Source organism: Mytilus edulis, chromosome 12 (genome assembly GCF_963676685.1).
Source record: "Mytilus edulis chromosome 12, xbMytEdul2.2, whole genome shotgun sequence".
NCBI classification, from domain to species: Eukaryota; Metazoa; Mollusca; class Bivalvia; order Mytilida; family Mytilidae; genus Mytilus; species Mytilus edulis.
In genome coordinates, this window is record NC_092355.1 from 79,583,960 (window position 1) to 79,601,388 (window position 17,429).

The 17,429-nt window shown below is 33.5% G+C and overlaps 1 protein-coding gene across 1 annotated transcript in view; it reads left to right on the top strand.

Moving 5' to 3' along the window:
* The window catches only part of LOC139497868 (uncharacterized), a 215,927-nt gene that overhangs the window by 138,134 nt on the left and 60,364 nt on the right, over nucleotides 1–17,429 (top strand). Inside the window, exon 3 of the mRNA XM_071286107.1 lies at nucleotides 14,670–14,700. Coding sequence (XP_071142208.1) covers nucleotides 14,670–14,700 — 31 coding nt within the window. The remainder of the gene's footprint in view (nucleotides 1–14,669; nucleotides 14,701–17,429) is intronic.

A 17,429-nucleotide genomic window follows, 5' to 3' on the forward strand; every position in this document is an offset into this window, starting at 1 on the left:
AAATGTTCATCAGGTTTAGATCTATCTTCCTATTAAATTTTCAGACAAATCAGACAACCCGTTGTTGGGTTGTTGTCCTGAATTAGTAAAATTTTAAAGAAATTTTGCAGTTTTTTTTTTATTTTGAATATTATATATAATTTTAGATAGAGATAACTGAAAACAGCAATAATGTTCAGCAAAGTAAAATCTACCAATAAGTCAAAATCATCAATTGACATCTTATTAGAGTTATTGTCCTATAAAGTCATTTTCTGCAATTTTTTGTAATTTTTTTTAAAAATCCTCTGCTTTTAATTTAACTACTAGGCCAAATTAAACCAAACTTGTGCCTCAAATATTATTAGGATATCTAATACTATTTATTATGATTTTAACCTTATTTAAAAAGGTGATTTCCAAAAACACAGTAGAAACAGGTGAGCGACACCGGCTCTTGAAAGCTTCTAGTCATATTGCTCTCCAACTGTCTTGGTTCTTGTACATTCTGACCTCAGATTTCAAAATATTTGGCTTTGAACATTCCTGATGAAGGTAAATCCAGAAAAGCTCTTCAGGCGCATGCAAATATTTAACATGTTGTTTTCTTTTTTATGCCCCCATGCACGTAGGTGCATTATGTTTTTCGGATTGTGCATCTGTTCGTCCGTTCATCCATCCCTTCGTCCGTTCGTCCGTCCATCTGTCCCGCTTCATGTTAAAGTTTTCGGTCAGGTAGTTTTTGATGAAGTTGAAGTCCAGTCAACTTGAAACGTAGTACACATGTTTCCTATGATATGATCTTTCTAATTTTAATGACAAATTAGAGTTTTGACCCTAATTTCACGGTCCACTGAACATAGAAAATGATAGTGAGAGTGGGGCATTTGTGTACTATGGAAACAATCTTGTTTCTAAGAGATTAAATGCTGCAAAACTAAGATACTTCAGGAGAGACAAACATCAAATATTTGAGGTGCTATATTCCAAGCTTTCCTGGCATTTAACTAAGCTTAGCCGTCATTTTTTGAATTCAGGAATTTATTTTTATGTGATTTCTTCAATATCAACTAAATTAGCAGATGTCTTCTATTTCATTCAAGAGTGAAAGAGACTAGAGCAAGATTTTTAAATTTCGATTGATGAGATTCTTACACCGACAGTATTTTGATAATTAAATGCTTTGATAATTAGGGCCCCGCCTTTAGGCGGGTCGCCCTATAGTGATCAGTCTGTCCGTCCGTCCGTCTCTTACATGTTTATTAACCACCACCAGAGGGGGTGTCATGATGTATGTACAACTTCCTAGGTAAAAGGTCAAGGTAAAAAAAACTTTGGTTTTAGTTGACAACCCTGTGTCCTGTGGTGAAGATCGTGTCAGCTCTATATCTTGAGAACCGTTACGATTTCAAAGTTTATACTTGACATCCATTTTAACCAAATAAAGGCAACAGTAGTATACCGCTGTTCAAAACTCATAAATCCATGGACAAAAAACAAAATCGGGATAACAAACTAAAACCGAGGGAAACGCATTAAATATAAGAGGAGAACAACGACATAACACTAAAATGTAACACATATAGACAAAATCCCACGAGAATAACAAATATAACATATATATATAACATCAAAACCAAATACATGAATTTGGGATAGACAAGTACCGTGACACGTCCCATCGCAATGCGAACCCACACCCAAAAACAAGAGAAAACAAACGACACAACACCAACACCGGAGGGTGTGTCATGATGTATGTACAACTTCCTAGGTCAAAGGTCAAGGTCAAAAACTTTGGTTTCAGTTGACAACCCCGTGTCCTGTGGTGAAGATCGTGTCCGCTCCATATCTAGATAACCGTTATGATTTTATACTTAATACTTAACATGTTTATTAACCAACACCAGATGGTGTGTCATGATGTATGTACAACTTCCTAGGTCAAAGGTCAAGGTCAAAAACTTTGGTTTCAGTTGACAACCCCGTGTCCTGTGGTGAAGATCGTGTTCGCTCCATATCTAGATAACCGTTATGATTTCAAATATTATACTTGACATCCATTTTAACCAACACCAGAGGGTGTGTCATGATGTATGTACAACTTCCTAGGTCAAAGGTCTGTCTGTCTGTTGGTCTGTCCATCGCTAACAAATTTGATCCACACTATATTTTGAGAGGACAGCTGTTATTATTTCATGCTTTATACCTGACAAACATTTTCAACTTAACATATATATTAACCAACACCAGAGAATGTGTCATAATGTATGCATCTTAGGTCAAAGGTCAGTCCGTCGGTTTGTCCATCCGTTCTTTGTTCATAACAAATTGTGTCCGCTCTACCTCTCGAGAACCGTTAAACTTTGGTAAATTGTTTATATCTATTGTTGTAAACTCCCATTTGATTTTTATATATTTAAGATTTTACTTTTCCGAGTTATAAGATTTTATTCATAAAAAAGGGTGATTTTCAAGTTTTTGGACAATATCCTTAAAGTGCTTAGAGCAGTTTTCATTAAACTTTGATGACTGATTTATATCTATTAAGATAACCTCCCTTTAGTTTTTTTTTATTAATTTCTGATATAACAAATTTAGTGTTGGTTAAAATGCCAAGGCAAACGATACAAGTTTCCACTTTATTTTAGCTTACCTGGCCAATGGGCCAAGTGAGCTTTTCTCATCACTTGGCATCCGTCGTCCCTGCTTGCCAACCAACATACCTGACATGGCTAAAAATAGAACATGAGGGTCAAATGCAGTTTGTGGCTTATATCTCTGAAACTAAGGCATTTAGAGCAAATCTGACAATAATATCTCAACCCTGAAATTTTCAGAGGAATCAGACAACCCGTTGTTGGGTTGTTGCCCCTGATTTGGTAATTTTAAGGATAATAGATAGAGATAAACTGTGAATAGCAATAATGTTCAGCAAAGTAAGATCTACAAATAAGTCAGACATGACAAAAATTGTCAATTGACCCCTTAAGGGGTTATTGCATGTCCTTTAAAGTCAATTTTTAACATTTTTTTGTAAATTTTTGCAATCTTTTACAAAAATCTTCTACTGGAACTACTTAGACAAATTTAAAAAATAAAAAATGTGTCCGTTGACCCCCCCCCCCCCTTTTGCCAACCAACATGGCCGACATGGCTTAAAATAGTACATAGGGGTAAAATGCATTTTTTTGCTTATATCACTGAAACTAAAGCATTTAGAGCAAATCTGACAATAAGCAAAAATGTTAATCCGGTTAATATCTATCGGCCCTGAAATTTTCAGACGAATCAGACAACCCGTTGTTGTTTTGCTGCCCCATTTTTAGGAAATTTTGCAGTTTTTGGTTATTATCTTAAATATTATTATAGATAGAGATAAACTGTAAACAACAATAATGTTTAGAAAATTACGGTCTACAAATAAGACAATATGACCAAAATTGTCAATTGACCCCTTAAGTAGTTATTGCCCTATATAGTCATTTTTTCGATAAATTTTGTAATCTTTTACAAAAATCTTCTCCACTTAATCTACTGGGCCAAATAGCATTTAACTTATCCACAATTTTCAACATGGTATCGATTTTGATTGAAAAATGTATCGGATTACCCTGCCATCCAACCAACATGGCTGCCATGGCTAAAAATAGAACATCTAAAGGGGTTAACTATAGAAGAGAGGCGAAAGATAACAAAGGGACAGTCAAACTCATAGATTGAAAATAAACGGACAACACCATGGCTAAAAATAGTACATAGGGGTAAAATGCAGTCTATAGGAAAATTGTAAAAAAACAACTTCAAATGGTCACTACTTTTTGAAATAATGATAAGGGGTCTTCAGTTACTATTGTAAGACTACAATGGGATGACCTGTTTTTATTTAACTACTGGGCCAAATTAAACCAAAATTTCCATCAATCATTATTAGGGTAATATATACTATTTGTTATGATTTAAACCTTATTTTACATGATTTCCAAAACCACTGTAGATATAGGTTAGCGACACAGGCTCTTGGTTGCCTGTAGTTGTTAAAACTATAAAACTTGGTCAAGCCAAAATGATCAGCAGGACAGGTTTTGGACCACAGATTCCATTAAACACAAATATTATATTCTTGTTTTTCAAAGGATCAAAATAAATATTTTGTAAAAGAATTTATGAAAATTAAACGAGCCAAATTAATTTTAGTCAAGATGTTGGGCAACACCTAAATTGATGTCATTTTGGTATATACATGTATAGTACACATAAATGATTTGTCAAAGAAACCCTTCTTATTTTTAAGCCTGGGACATTTTATAAGAATCCCTCCTCATGCTGACTTTATGTAGAACATTCTTTTTAATCTGCACGATTTGTACTTTATCAAAATTTTCAGCTCTTTAAAAGGTGGTACCTTTCACTACAGGGAGATAACTCTGTAAAATCAGCTAAACGTTTTAATTATGTTGCTTTGTTAAGGGAATATTCAGCTTCTCAATGATCAAAATTAGTGTTTGTTAAACTGCTATTTAACCAGTGTGATTTTTCTGATAAAATGCTTGGTTCAAAATTTTTGAAATTTTTATATTTTTGTCAGGATCAAACTAAATACTTTGTCAAAATTTTGTGAAAATTAATCGAGCCAAATTAATTTTAGTGAAAGTGTTGGGTACCACCTTAAAAGATTTTTCTATCAATATTAACTTTTTTGTCGCTAAAATTGTTTTCCTTTGCATATTCTTTTAATATTTATTTGGAATAAGTAATTTTAATTTAAAAAAATATATTTTCTTGTTGCTTTATAGTTTCTTGTCGCTTCTTGTCGCTTTTTGACGCTTCATGTCGCTAAAAAAAATGTTGTTGCTAATTAGTGAGACTGCTAAAAAGAAATGCATCAGCCCCGTGCCAGTAATACATTTCAAAAGCAAAAATTGATGCAGATCTTTATAAATAATCTTAATCTAGAAGCAGCAGTGATAATTTGCAGATTATAAAAGACAATTTACCTTCCATTTTCACAATTTTCTCTGGTGTACAAGATGAAATTATGGATAAATCAGTCAGACAACTTCTCAGATCCATCTCTCAAGATGGGGAAATATGCGCAATTGTTTCTCCATAGGCCGTAATGGTAACGTTTTCTTTTATAGCTCAGCCCATATCATTAACTTGTATATGTATGATGGCTTGTTTCGAAGCTGAGACATTTTCACATCTGTGGTTAAATTTTCGAGGTACAAAGTGTGATTCATTTTTCGGTAAATTAGCATACCCTGAAAATCCTTTCGTGATGCGGCTCTTCATGGTAAAAAATCCCTTTTTTCACACAATAATTTCTTTGAAAATTTTATACTTTGAATACATATAATAACTCCATAGTTTTTACACATTTATTCTAAGGTCATATTCTTTCCAGATCAACACAAATGGTTAAGCTCAGTCACTTGTTAAAAATTGAAACATGTCCAATATCACTTCACAGAGATTTTTTGTTTACAAACAACTTTTGTGTTTCTCATGCGCATTAGGGATATTGTCCCAGATATAAGAGGGTGTGGATTTGGTATACAGATAAAGGTTGCTCTGGATGGGGTATACAGATACAGGCGGGTGTGGATGGGGTATACAGATACAGGAGGATGTGGATAGGGTATAGAGATATAGGAGAGTATGGATGGGGTATACAGATATAGGAGGGTGTGGATGGGGTAAACAGATATAGGAGGGTGTGGATGGGGTATACAGATACAGGAGGTTGTGGATGGGGTATACAGATATAGGAGGGTGTAGATGGGGTATACAGATATAGGAGGGTGTAGATGGGGTATACAGATATAGGAGGGTAAGGATGAGGTATACAGATATAAGAGGGTGTTGAGGGGTCATAGAGATATCGGAGGTTGTGGATGGGTTACACAGTAAAGGAGTTTGTGGATGGGTATACAGATATAGGAGGGTATAGATGGGGGATACAGATATAGGAAGTTGTGTAGGGGGTATATAGATATAGGAGGGTGTGGAGGGGGTATACAGATATAGTAGGGTGTGGATGGGTTATACAGATGCATATTATTATACGACCGCAAAATTTGAAAAAAAATTCGTCGTATATTGCTATCACATTGGCGTCGTCGTCGTCCGAATACTTTTAGTTTTTGCACTCTAACTTTAGTAAAAGTGAATAGAAATCTATGAAATTTTAACACAAGGTTTATGACCACAAAAGGAAGGTTGGGATTGATTTTGGGAGTTTTGATCCCAACATTTTAGGAATTAGGGGCCAAAAAGGGCCCAAATAAGCATTTTCTAGGTTTTCGCACTATAACTTTAGTTTAAGTAAATAGAAATCTATGAAATTTTGACACAAGGTTTATGACCACAAAAGGAAGGTTGGGATTGATTTTGGGAGTTTTGGTTCCAACAGTTTAGGAATTAGGGGCCAAAAAAGGGCACAAATAAGCATTATTCTTGGTTTTTGCACAATAACTTTAGTTTAAGTAAATAGAAATGGCCAAAAAAGGGCACAAATAAGCATTATTCTTGGTTTTTGCACAATAACTTTAGTTTAAGTAATAGAAATAAATGAAATTTAAACACAAGGTTTATGACCACTAAAGGAAGTTTGGTATTGATTTTGGGAGTTGAGGTCCCAACAGTTTAGGAATTAGGTCTACATTAAAGTCCAAAGGGTCCAAAATTAAACTTGGTTTTTAACAAAAAATGAATTCTTGGTGTTCTTTGATATGCTGAATCCAAACATGTACTTAGATTTTTGATTATGGGCCCAGTTTTCAAGTTGGTCCAAATCAGGATATAAAATTATTATGTTAAGTATTGTGCAATAGCAAGAAATTTTCAATTGCACAGTACTCAGCAATAACAAGAAATCTTCAATTGCACAGTATTGTGCAATAGCAAGAAATTTTCAATTGCACAATATTGTGCAATAGCAAGAAATCTTCAATGGCACAGTATTGTGCAATAGCAAGTATTTTTAATTGCACAGTATTGCGCAATAGCAAGAAATATCTAATTGCACAATATTGTGCAATAGCAAGAAATTTCAATTGGAGTTATCTTTCTTTGTCCAGAATAGTAGTTGAATCAACTTAAATCATTGTTTTATACAATACTGTGGATTCATTTATTTTCGTGGGTATCAATTTTCGTGGATAGAGAAAAAAAGACGTTTCGTGGTAAACATAAATTCGTGGATCACTGATTAAAAAAAATGAAAAATTCAGATACGTAAATCGTGAATTTCTGTTTGATTTAGGATGTGATATAACTCCTTGGTTTGGTCAATAATAAAACAAAAAAGAAGGAATTCATTAAAAAAGTCACGTTGAATTGTCAAAATCCTCGCTTGATCATTCTAGGTTAAAGTGTTCATTGAAAACTTCGATTATAATCGTGAACAGAGACAACTAATTATTTGTTTGTTTTACAATTTATAACTTTTTGTCGGAATTTAATGAGGCATTCACAACTCCATGATTGTGATATGATTGAAAGCTTATTTCCCTCATCACATATAATAAACAGGCATATAAGTAAAAGGTGTGAAAATAAATGTTCCTGTCATAAACAATATTACCTACGGGCAATATCCCCGTTCTTAATCCTATTGATTTTTAATCACCAGTAATCCAAACTATGACACGGTAATTAACAACTTGCAGTTATTTTCCATGAACAATTTTAATCTAATTTTAAAAAGTAATTTATCACTGACATTTGATATTTTTTATATATTAAATTAATCAAAATACTTTTATCTTCTTTCAATAAAAACACGTGTTGCATTGTTTATCGCCAGTCAACACTATACGAGAACTGCATAACATAATCGGAAATGAACATCCGACTCCAAACATTTTTTTCGGAATTATTCATCGTGGAATTCTTAAATTCGTGGTTTGAAGTGACCCACGAAAACCACGAAAATTGGTATACCACGAATAAAAATGAATCCACAGTATACAATGTATATTCACTTTTACTACCAACTGATAAATTAAAAAAATCTTTACCATTCAGTGATAACAAGCACTTTTTTTACATTTTAATATTTTATGATGTATTTAAATGAGTTATTATTGTTGCAAACTCCATTAGAAATTTGAATTGAGATTGGTTTTGGAATAAAGGATAGGGGGATGTGGAAAAAAAATGGGGGGGGGGAGTTAAATTTTTCTCATTTGAAATTTCATAAATAAAAAGAAAAATTCTTCAAACATTTTTTGGAGAAAATTAATATTCAACAGCATAGTGAATAGCTCAAAGGCAAAACAAAAATTTTAAGTTCATTAGACCACATTCATTCTGTGTCAGAAACCTATGCTGTGTCAACTATTTAATCACAATCCAAATTTAGAGCTGAATCCAGCTTGAATGTTGTGTCCATACTTGCCCCAACCGTTCAGTGTTAAACCTCTGTGGTCGTATAAAGCTGCACCTTGCGGAGCATCTGGTTTCAAATGCATAGAGAAAGCACAGGCATATTAAAATACATGCAAAGCATTACTAAACAACTCATCTAAACATGCCAGAACTGAAGCATAATTGAAAATTGAAGCACAACTAAAATTCAAGCACAACTTAAATTAAGCACAAATAAAAATACAGCATACATGCAAAATTTAAAGCATAATGCAAACATTTAGAGCAATTACTTAAGTATGAAAAAGCTTACCTACATCCAGAACAACAGCATTTTGAACCATTCCAGGACTGTATAAGTCTTTTAAATTGAGAGAAACTATGTTCAGTCCTGAAATGATCAGTTAGGTTGTTCCATAGAGTAACAGCTGCAAATTTAAATTTTTTCTTACCAAACTGTGTAGTTTTACATGTGGAATATCCAGTATATATCTGAAAGAATATTTACAATCTTTTACATCAAATAAATCATGTAAACAGACAGGTGCTAATTTATTAACTATATTAAAAGTTTTAATTGACATTTATCTTTGTCTTTTAATATGCAGTGAAAACATCTTAGCCTTTTCAAGCAACTGTTGATATGAGCTTGAATGATCTTCATACACAAACTTTAGTGCTCTTTCTTGTACTTTCTTAAATTTTTGGAAATTTTTCTCGGTACAACAGAAAAAGGCAGAAATTGAAATTTGACAAAATAAATGTATGGAAAATAGTAAGCTTACTTAGCTTGTTCAAATAAGTTCCCTAACGTTTCAAAATATTTAGTTGCTGAGATGCCTTCCTGCATATTTTACCAATATGATTATCAAATTTTGGCTGCTAATCTCTGTCAATGCCGAGTAGTTTGACAGTTGACTCACACGAAAGATCAGCACTTTGTATACATATACATGGATTTTTGTTATATGTCTTTTTCCCAACTGCTAAAACCTGAAATTTGTCAGGGTGTGGAGGGGGTATACAGATATAGGAGGGTGTGGATAAGTTATGCATATATAGGAGGGTATGGATTGGTTATGCAGATTTGTGGAGGGTTTGGATGGGGTATACATTTGTAGGAGAGTGGATGAGGTGAACAAATCTAGAAGGGTGGGAATAAGGTATACAGATATAGAAGGATGTTGATGGGGTATACAGGTATAGGAGGGTGTGACTTGAGTATACAGATTTAGGAGGGTATGGATTGGGTATACAGATATAGGTGGATGTTGATTGGATATACAGATTTATAATTAAAAATGAAGACCCCCAGAATCCAACACCCCTCATGTAGACATTATAAAGGATGCATTTGCCAGTCTTTAAACTGTAAAGAAAATAACGAAGACCAAATGGTGACAGATGGAATTTTTATTCATATGCTTTATAAAGAAAAGTAAAGATAATCTGAATGGTAAGAATGAAAATGAAACGGTTAGCATCTGTAAAAATAAAATAAAACACTGCTACTGGTCTCACTTATTGTAAGATATACGTTACAGAAGCCTTCTCTGTCAGATGAAGGCAATATATATATATGTATCTGTATTTCAGGGTGAAACTCCATACGATCTGGCAGCAAAAGAGAAACTGAGGCAGTATAAAGATGTGATGAAATACTTAAAGGTACATATAGTGATAGATATGGTGTTGAATTACACATGTTTACACCTTATAATGATTTAAGTAGAAAATAAGTTACAAAATTTAAAGAAATATTTCAAATACTTTGCTTTGAGCATTGATGATGAAGTTTAATCTAGAAAAGTGCTTCAAACGCATGAAATTATTTACCTGTTGTTTTTATTTTTTACATCACTTGGTCAATACCTCTGCTGGTAGACTATCAGTCCCTGAGCGTATCATCATCTCAGTAGTCATTACTTCGGTAGTAACAGTAACATGATTTATAACAAACCTTTCCAAAATTGTTCGTTTATAAATTTTGAAATTATAAAGAAACTAAGGTTTCAACTCTCTTAGGCATAGTTGACCTTAGATGGATTTGACTACGTTTTAGGTCCTTTTTAGCTCACCTGGCCCCAAGGCTCAAGTGAGTTTTTATCACCACTTGGCGTCCGTCGTCCGTCTTGAAAATCTTCTACTCTGAAACTACTGAGACAAATTTTATCAAACTTGACCACAATTATCATTAGGGTATCTAGTTTAAAATGTGTCCGATGGCACCGCCTGCAAAACAACATGGCTAACATGGCTAAAAATAGAACAATCTGACTCAGGGGGTAAAAATGTTCATCAGGTTTAGATCTATCTTCCTATTAAATTTAGTAAAATTTTAAAGAAATTTTGCAGTTTTTTTTTTATTTTGAATATTATATATAATTTTAGATAGAGATAACTGAAAACAGCAATAATGTTCAGCAAAGTAAAATCTACCAATAAGTCAAAATCATCAATTGACATCTTATTAGAGTTATTGTCCTATAAAGTCATTTTCTGCAATTTTTTGTAATTTTTTTTAAAAATCCTCTGCTTTTAATTTAACTACTAGGCCAAATTAAACCAAACTTGTGCCTCAAATATTATTAGGATATCTAATACTATTTATTATGATTTTAACCTTATTTAAAAAGGTGATTTCCAAAACCACAGTAGAAACAGGTGAGCGACACCGGCTCTTGAAAGCTTCTAGTCATATTGCTCTCCAACTGTCTTGGTTCTTGTACATTCTGACCTCAGATTTCAAAATATTTGGCTTTGAACATTCCTGATGAAGGTAAATCCAGAAAAGCTCTTCAGGCGCATGCAAATATTTAACATGTTGTTTTCTTTTTTATGCCTCCATGCACGTAGGTGCATTATGTTTTTCGGATTGTGCATCTGTTCGTCCGTTCATCCATCCCTTCGTCCGTTCGTCCGTCCATCTGTCCCGCTTCATGTTAAAGTTTTCGGTCAGGTAGTTTTTGATGAAGTTGAAGTCCAGTCAACTTGAAACGTAGTACACATGTTTCCTATGATATGATCTTTCTAATTTTAATGACAAATTAGAGTTTTGACCCTAATTTCACGGTCCACTGAACATAGAAAATGATAGTGAGAGTGGGGCATTTGTGTACTATGGAAACAATCTTGTTTCTAAGAGATTAAATGCTGCAAAACTAAGATACTTCAGGAGAGACAAACATCAAATATTTGAGGTGCTATATTCCAAGCTTTCCTGGCATTTAACTAAGCTTAGCCGTCATTTTTTGAATTCAGGAATTTATTTTTATGTGATTTCTTCAATATCAACTAAATTAGCAGATGTCTTCTATTTCATTCAAGAGTGAAAGAGACTAGAGCAAGATTTTTAAATTTCGATTGATGAGATTCTTACACCGACAGTATTTTGATAATTAAATGCTTTGATAATTAGGGCCCCGCCTTTAGGCGGGTCGCCCTATAGTGATCAGTCTGTCCGTCCGTCCGTCTCTTACATGTTTATTAACCACCACCAGAGGGGGTGTCATGATGTATGTACAACTTCCTAGGTAAAAGGTCAAGGTAAAAAAAACTTTGGTTTTAGTTGACAACCCTGTGTCCTGTGGTGAAGATCGTGTCAGCTCTATATCTTGAGAACCATTACGATTTCAAAGTTTATACTTGACATCCATTTTAACCAACACCGGAGGGTGTGTCATGATGTATGTACAACTTCCTAGGTCAAAGGTCAAGGTCAAAAACTTTGGTTTCAGTTGACAACCCCGTGTCCTGTGGTGAAGATCGTGTCCGCTCCATATCTAGATAACTGTTATGATTTTATACTTAATACTTAACATGTTTATTAACCAACACCAGATGGTGTGTCATGATGTATGTACAACTTCTTAGGTCAAAGGTCAAGGTCAAAAACTTTGGTTTCAGTTGACAACCCCGTGTCCTGTGGTGAAGATCGTGTTCGCTCCATATCTAGATAACCGTTATGATTTCAAATATTATACTTGACATCCATTTTAACCAACACCAGAGGGTGTGTCATGATGTATGTACAACTTCCTATGTCAAAGGTCTGTCTGTCTGTTGGTCTGTCCATAGCTAACAAATTTGATCCACACTATATTTTGAGAGGACAGCTGTTATTATTTCATACTTTATACCTGACAAACATTTTCAACTTAACATATATATTAACCAACACCAGAGAATGTGTCATAATGTATGCATCTTAGGTCAAAGGTCAGTCCGTCGGTCTGTCCATCCGTTCTTTGTTCATAACAAATTGTGTCCGCTCTACCTCTCGAGAACCGTTAAACTTTGGTAAATTGTTTATATCTATTGTTGTAAACTCCCATTTGATTTTTATATATTTAAGATTTTACTTTTCCGAGTTATAAGATTTTATTCATAAAAAAGGGTGATTTTCAAGTTTTTGGACAATATCCTTAAAGTGCTTAGAGCATTTTTCATTAAACTTTGATGACTGATTTATATCTATTAAGATAACCTCCCTTTAGTTTTTTTTTTATTAATTTCTGATATAACAAATTTAGTGTTGGTTAAAATGCCAAGGCAAACGATACAAGTTTCCACTTTATGTTAGCTTACCTGGCCAATGGGCCAAGTGAGCTTTTCTCATCACTTGGCATCCGTCGTCCCTGCTTGCCAACCAACATGCCTGACATGGCTAAAAATAGAACATGAGGTCAAATGCAGTTTGTGGCTTATATCTCTGAAACTAAGGCATTTAGAGCAAATCTGACAATAATATCTCAACCCTGAAATTTTCAGAGGAATCAGACAACCCGTTGTTGGGTCGTTGCCCCTGATTTGGTAATTTTAAGGATAAAAGATAGAGATAAACTGTGAATAGCAATAATGTTCAGCAAAGTAAGATCTACAAATAAGTCAGACATGACAAAAATTGTCAATTGACCCCTTAAGGGGTTATTGCATGTCCTTTAAAGTCAATTTTTAACATTTTTTTGTAAATTTTTGCAATCTTTTACAAAAATCTTCTACTGGAACTACTTAGACAAATTTAAAAAATAAAAAATGTGTCCGTTGACCCCCCCCCTTTTGCCAACCAACATGTCCGACATGGCTTAAAATAGTACATAGGGGTAAAATGCATTTTTTTGCTTATATCACTGAAACTAAAGCATTTAGAGCAAATCTGACAATAAGCAAAAATGTTAATCCGGTTAATATCTATCGGCCCTGAAATTTTCAGACGAATCAGACAACCCGTTGTTGGGTTGCTGCCCCATTTTTAGGAAATTTTGCAGTTTTTGGTTATTATCTTAAATATTATTATAGATAGAGATAAACTGTAAACAACAATAATGTTTAGAAAATTACGGTCTACAAATAAGACAATATGACCAAAATTGTCAATTGACCCCTTAAGTAGTTATTGCCCTATATAGTCAATTTTTCGATAAGTTTTGTAATCTTTTACAAAAATCTTCTCCACTTAATCTACTGGGCCAAATAGCATTTAACTTATCCACAATTTTCAACATGGTATCGATTTTGATTGAAAAATGTATCGGATTACCCTGCCATCCAACCAACATGGCTGCCATGGCTAAAAATAGAACATCTAAAGGGGTTAACTATAGAAGAGAGGCGAAAGATAACAAAGGGACAGTCAAACTCATAGATTGAAAATAAACGGACAACACCATGGCTAAAAATAGTACATAGGGGTAAAATGCAGTCTATAGGAAAATTGTAAAAAAACAACTTCAAATGGTCACTACTTTTTGAAATAATGATAAGGGGTCTTCAGTTACTATTGTAAGATTACAATGGGATGACCTGTTTTTATTTAACTACTGGGCCAAATTAAACCAAAATTGCCATCAATCATTATTAGGGTAATATATACTATTTGTTATGATTTAAACCTTATTTTACATGATTTCCAAAACCACTGTAGATATAGGTGAGCGACACAGGCTCTTGGTTGCCTGTAGTTGTTAAAACTATAAAACTTGGTCAAGCCAAAATGATCAGCAGGACAGGTTTTGGACCACAGATTCCATTAAACACAAATATTATATTCTTGTTGCATTGTATATTTTTGACAAAAAATACCTGCAAGGGTATTTTACAAATGCAAAAATAACCTGTACACTTTAAACCAAATCTCTCTGTTTATTCTGGGCCACATATTTTCCTGAAAAACGTGAGAATTTGTTCAATATATTTTATATAATGTGAAACATTTGTATTATATGTTAATTTTTGGGAGTTTATATTTTAGAAATTAAATAGTTTTACAAGTGACATGAATGAAGATATATTTACAATGCATATTCCTCCTTTTGTAGACAGGTGTGACGGCTAGACTCGAGATTGAAGGTAATTTTCTATAACTTTATTTCATTATTAGTTTAAACACATTATATGTAATATCTTCGCTCTAGGAATTGTAGAATAACAAGATATTTTCTGTATGAAGTCATGGAATTAAATTCAATGTATTGATGAGATTAATCACTATAATAAATAATAACAAACTAGTATAGTGTGCTATATCATTATCAGTTTTCACATATAAGAAATACATGACATAGCTAGTATCATCATGGTCTTCTGTAGGATGCTGTAGTACATGTTTATCCATACTCTGCAACCGCAATTAATATTCTACTATGCTAGAAATATTTCCCCAAGACAAAAAGTAGCCATTGTATAGATGACATTTTGACACAATAGCTGTTAGAAACCATTAATTTTTGTCTCATTTGCAACAAAAGTTCTTTTATGTGAGACATAGGGATAACAATCCAGTCATGGGATCAGTGATCAAGGTTTTCCTTGTCATGTCAATATCTCAGATACTATAAACAGTAGGTCGACTATATTTGTTGTATAGAATGATTGTACGGTGAACACGTCTGTCTGGCAGTTTGCAGCTGACCTTCTCTTCGGTTTAATGGCTTATTGGTCAATGTTGAGTTCTTGTGTTTAATTCGTTTCTGGGAACTTGTAAGCAATAGGTCAACTATACTTTGTGTTTGGGATGATTGTAAGGGGTACACGTCTGTCTGGCAGGATTCCTCTGGCATTGACAACATTTTCATGGTTCAACAAATATATAAACCAATTGGTTGACAACTTATAGGAGTAATTACCCTTAATGACGATTTTCTGATAACTTTTGAATTTTACTTCTTTCAATGTTTGTTTCTAATTTATTTTTCTGTCTGTTGTGGCAGTTGTTGTTGTTGTTTATGTTTGTTTTTGCTGTGGTTTTTATTCAGTTGTGTACCATTTTTTGGGCCTCTAGGCTGTTTATAGGTAAATTCTGATTTCCCCCGTGCTTGTTGGGCTTTCGCAACTTTGTTCCCAATAAAACCTTACTCAGGCATTAAGACTTATTTACTTACACCACTGTTTCCCTTTATTAATCATGGTTTCTTGCTCATCTTGCTAAAACTTCTATATTATTCTATGTCTTTTTTGAGCCCAATTCAAGAAAATTGTCGGTTTATCACTATTCAGTGATGTTTTGGTAAATGTGTTGATATCATTAAATAGATAGTGTGTACTCGTGCGCTTTCTTTGGAATATATGAATATGGGCAAGTCTTAAAAGAAGTTTTTGTCTGACCAATAAAAATTCAATTTCTATATAAAAATAATAATATCTTAATAATAAAATTGAGAAAGGAAATGGGGAATGTGTCAAAGCGACAACAACCCGACCATAGAGCAGACAACAGCCGAAGGCCACCAATGTGTCTTTAATGTAGCCAGAATTCCCGCACCCGTAGGTGTCCTTCAGCTGGTCCCTAAAAACATGTATACTAGTACAGTGATAATGGACGTCATACTAAACTCCGAATTATACACAAGAGACTAAAATTGAAAATCATACAAGACTAACAAAGGCCAGAGGCTCCTGACTTGGGACAGGCGCAAAATTGCGGCGGGGTTGGGTTAAACATGTTTATGAGATCTCAACCCTCCCCCTATACCTTGAGCCAATGTAGAAAAGTAAATGCATAACAATACGCCATTAAAATTCAGTTCAAGAGAAGTCCGAGTCCGATGTCAAAAGATGTAACAAAAGAAAAGAAATAAAATGACAATAATACATAAATAACAACAGACTACTAGCAGTTAACTGACATGCCAGCTCCAGACCTCATTTAAACTGATTGAAAGATTATGTCTACATCATATGAATATCAGGCACAATCCCTCCCGTTAGGGGTTTAGTATCATACTATCATAAGATATATGAGAAGAACATAACCCGTGTCATGCCAATAACTGTTTAAAAAAAAATGTGTTTAGTTCAGATGCAAAGACCCTATAAGTGAATCAATATTAAAGCCAAAATATGCAATCTTTAATGATCTGACAACAGTATTGTAACTATATCCCTTCTTAATAAGTTTGTTTATAGGTGTTGTATGCTTTTGAGGTAAATACTGACATTTTTGTGTTTTGTAAAGAATATTACCATAAAAGATTGGATGTGAAATACCTGAACGTATAAGATGTCTGCATGTTGAGTTATATTTACGAATTATTTCCTTATACCGGTGATAAAATTTAGTAAATGTTTTGACCAGTTTGTGATATCGAAAACCCTGGTGTAATAATTTTTCAGTATTAAAGTAATACATAAATTTCTCTCTCTAAAATCTAATACGTTGTTACATGAATGTTAACAAATGGCTAAGATTGGCATCAAACTATATGTCATTCGTCTTTTATGTACAAAATGTACTACATATATATGTTCTTGAAAAAATTGTTGTCTTAATATTTTGTGAAAATCATAGATACTGCGTTTTTAAATCAATTATGTTTATGTGTGTAACGGCCTTATGAGATACAAAGGATATCAAAACTTATTGTTATCCATTCGTTTGATGTGTTTGAGCTTTTGATTTTGCCATTTGATTAAGGACTTTCCGTTTTGAATTTTCCTGATGGGACAGTATTTATTAATGTACATTGACTTCAATGTCATTTGATCTTTGATTGAAATTTGCAATCATACCACATGTTCTTATCTTTATATTGATCCAAGGTTAGTTAAGATAATGCATGACATGTGAAATATTGCCTTAA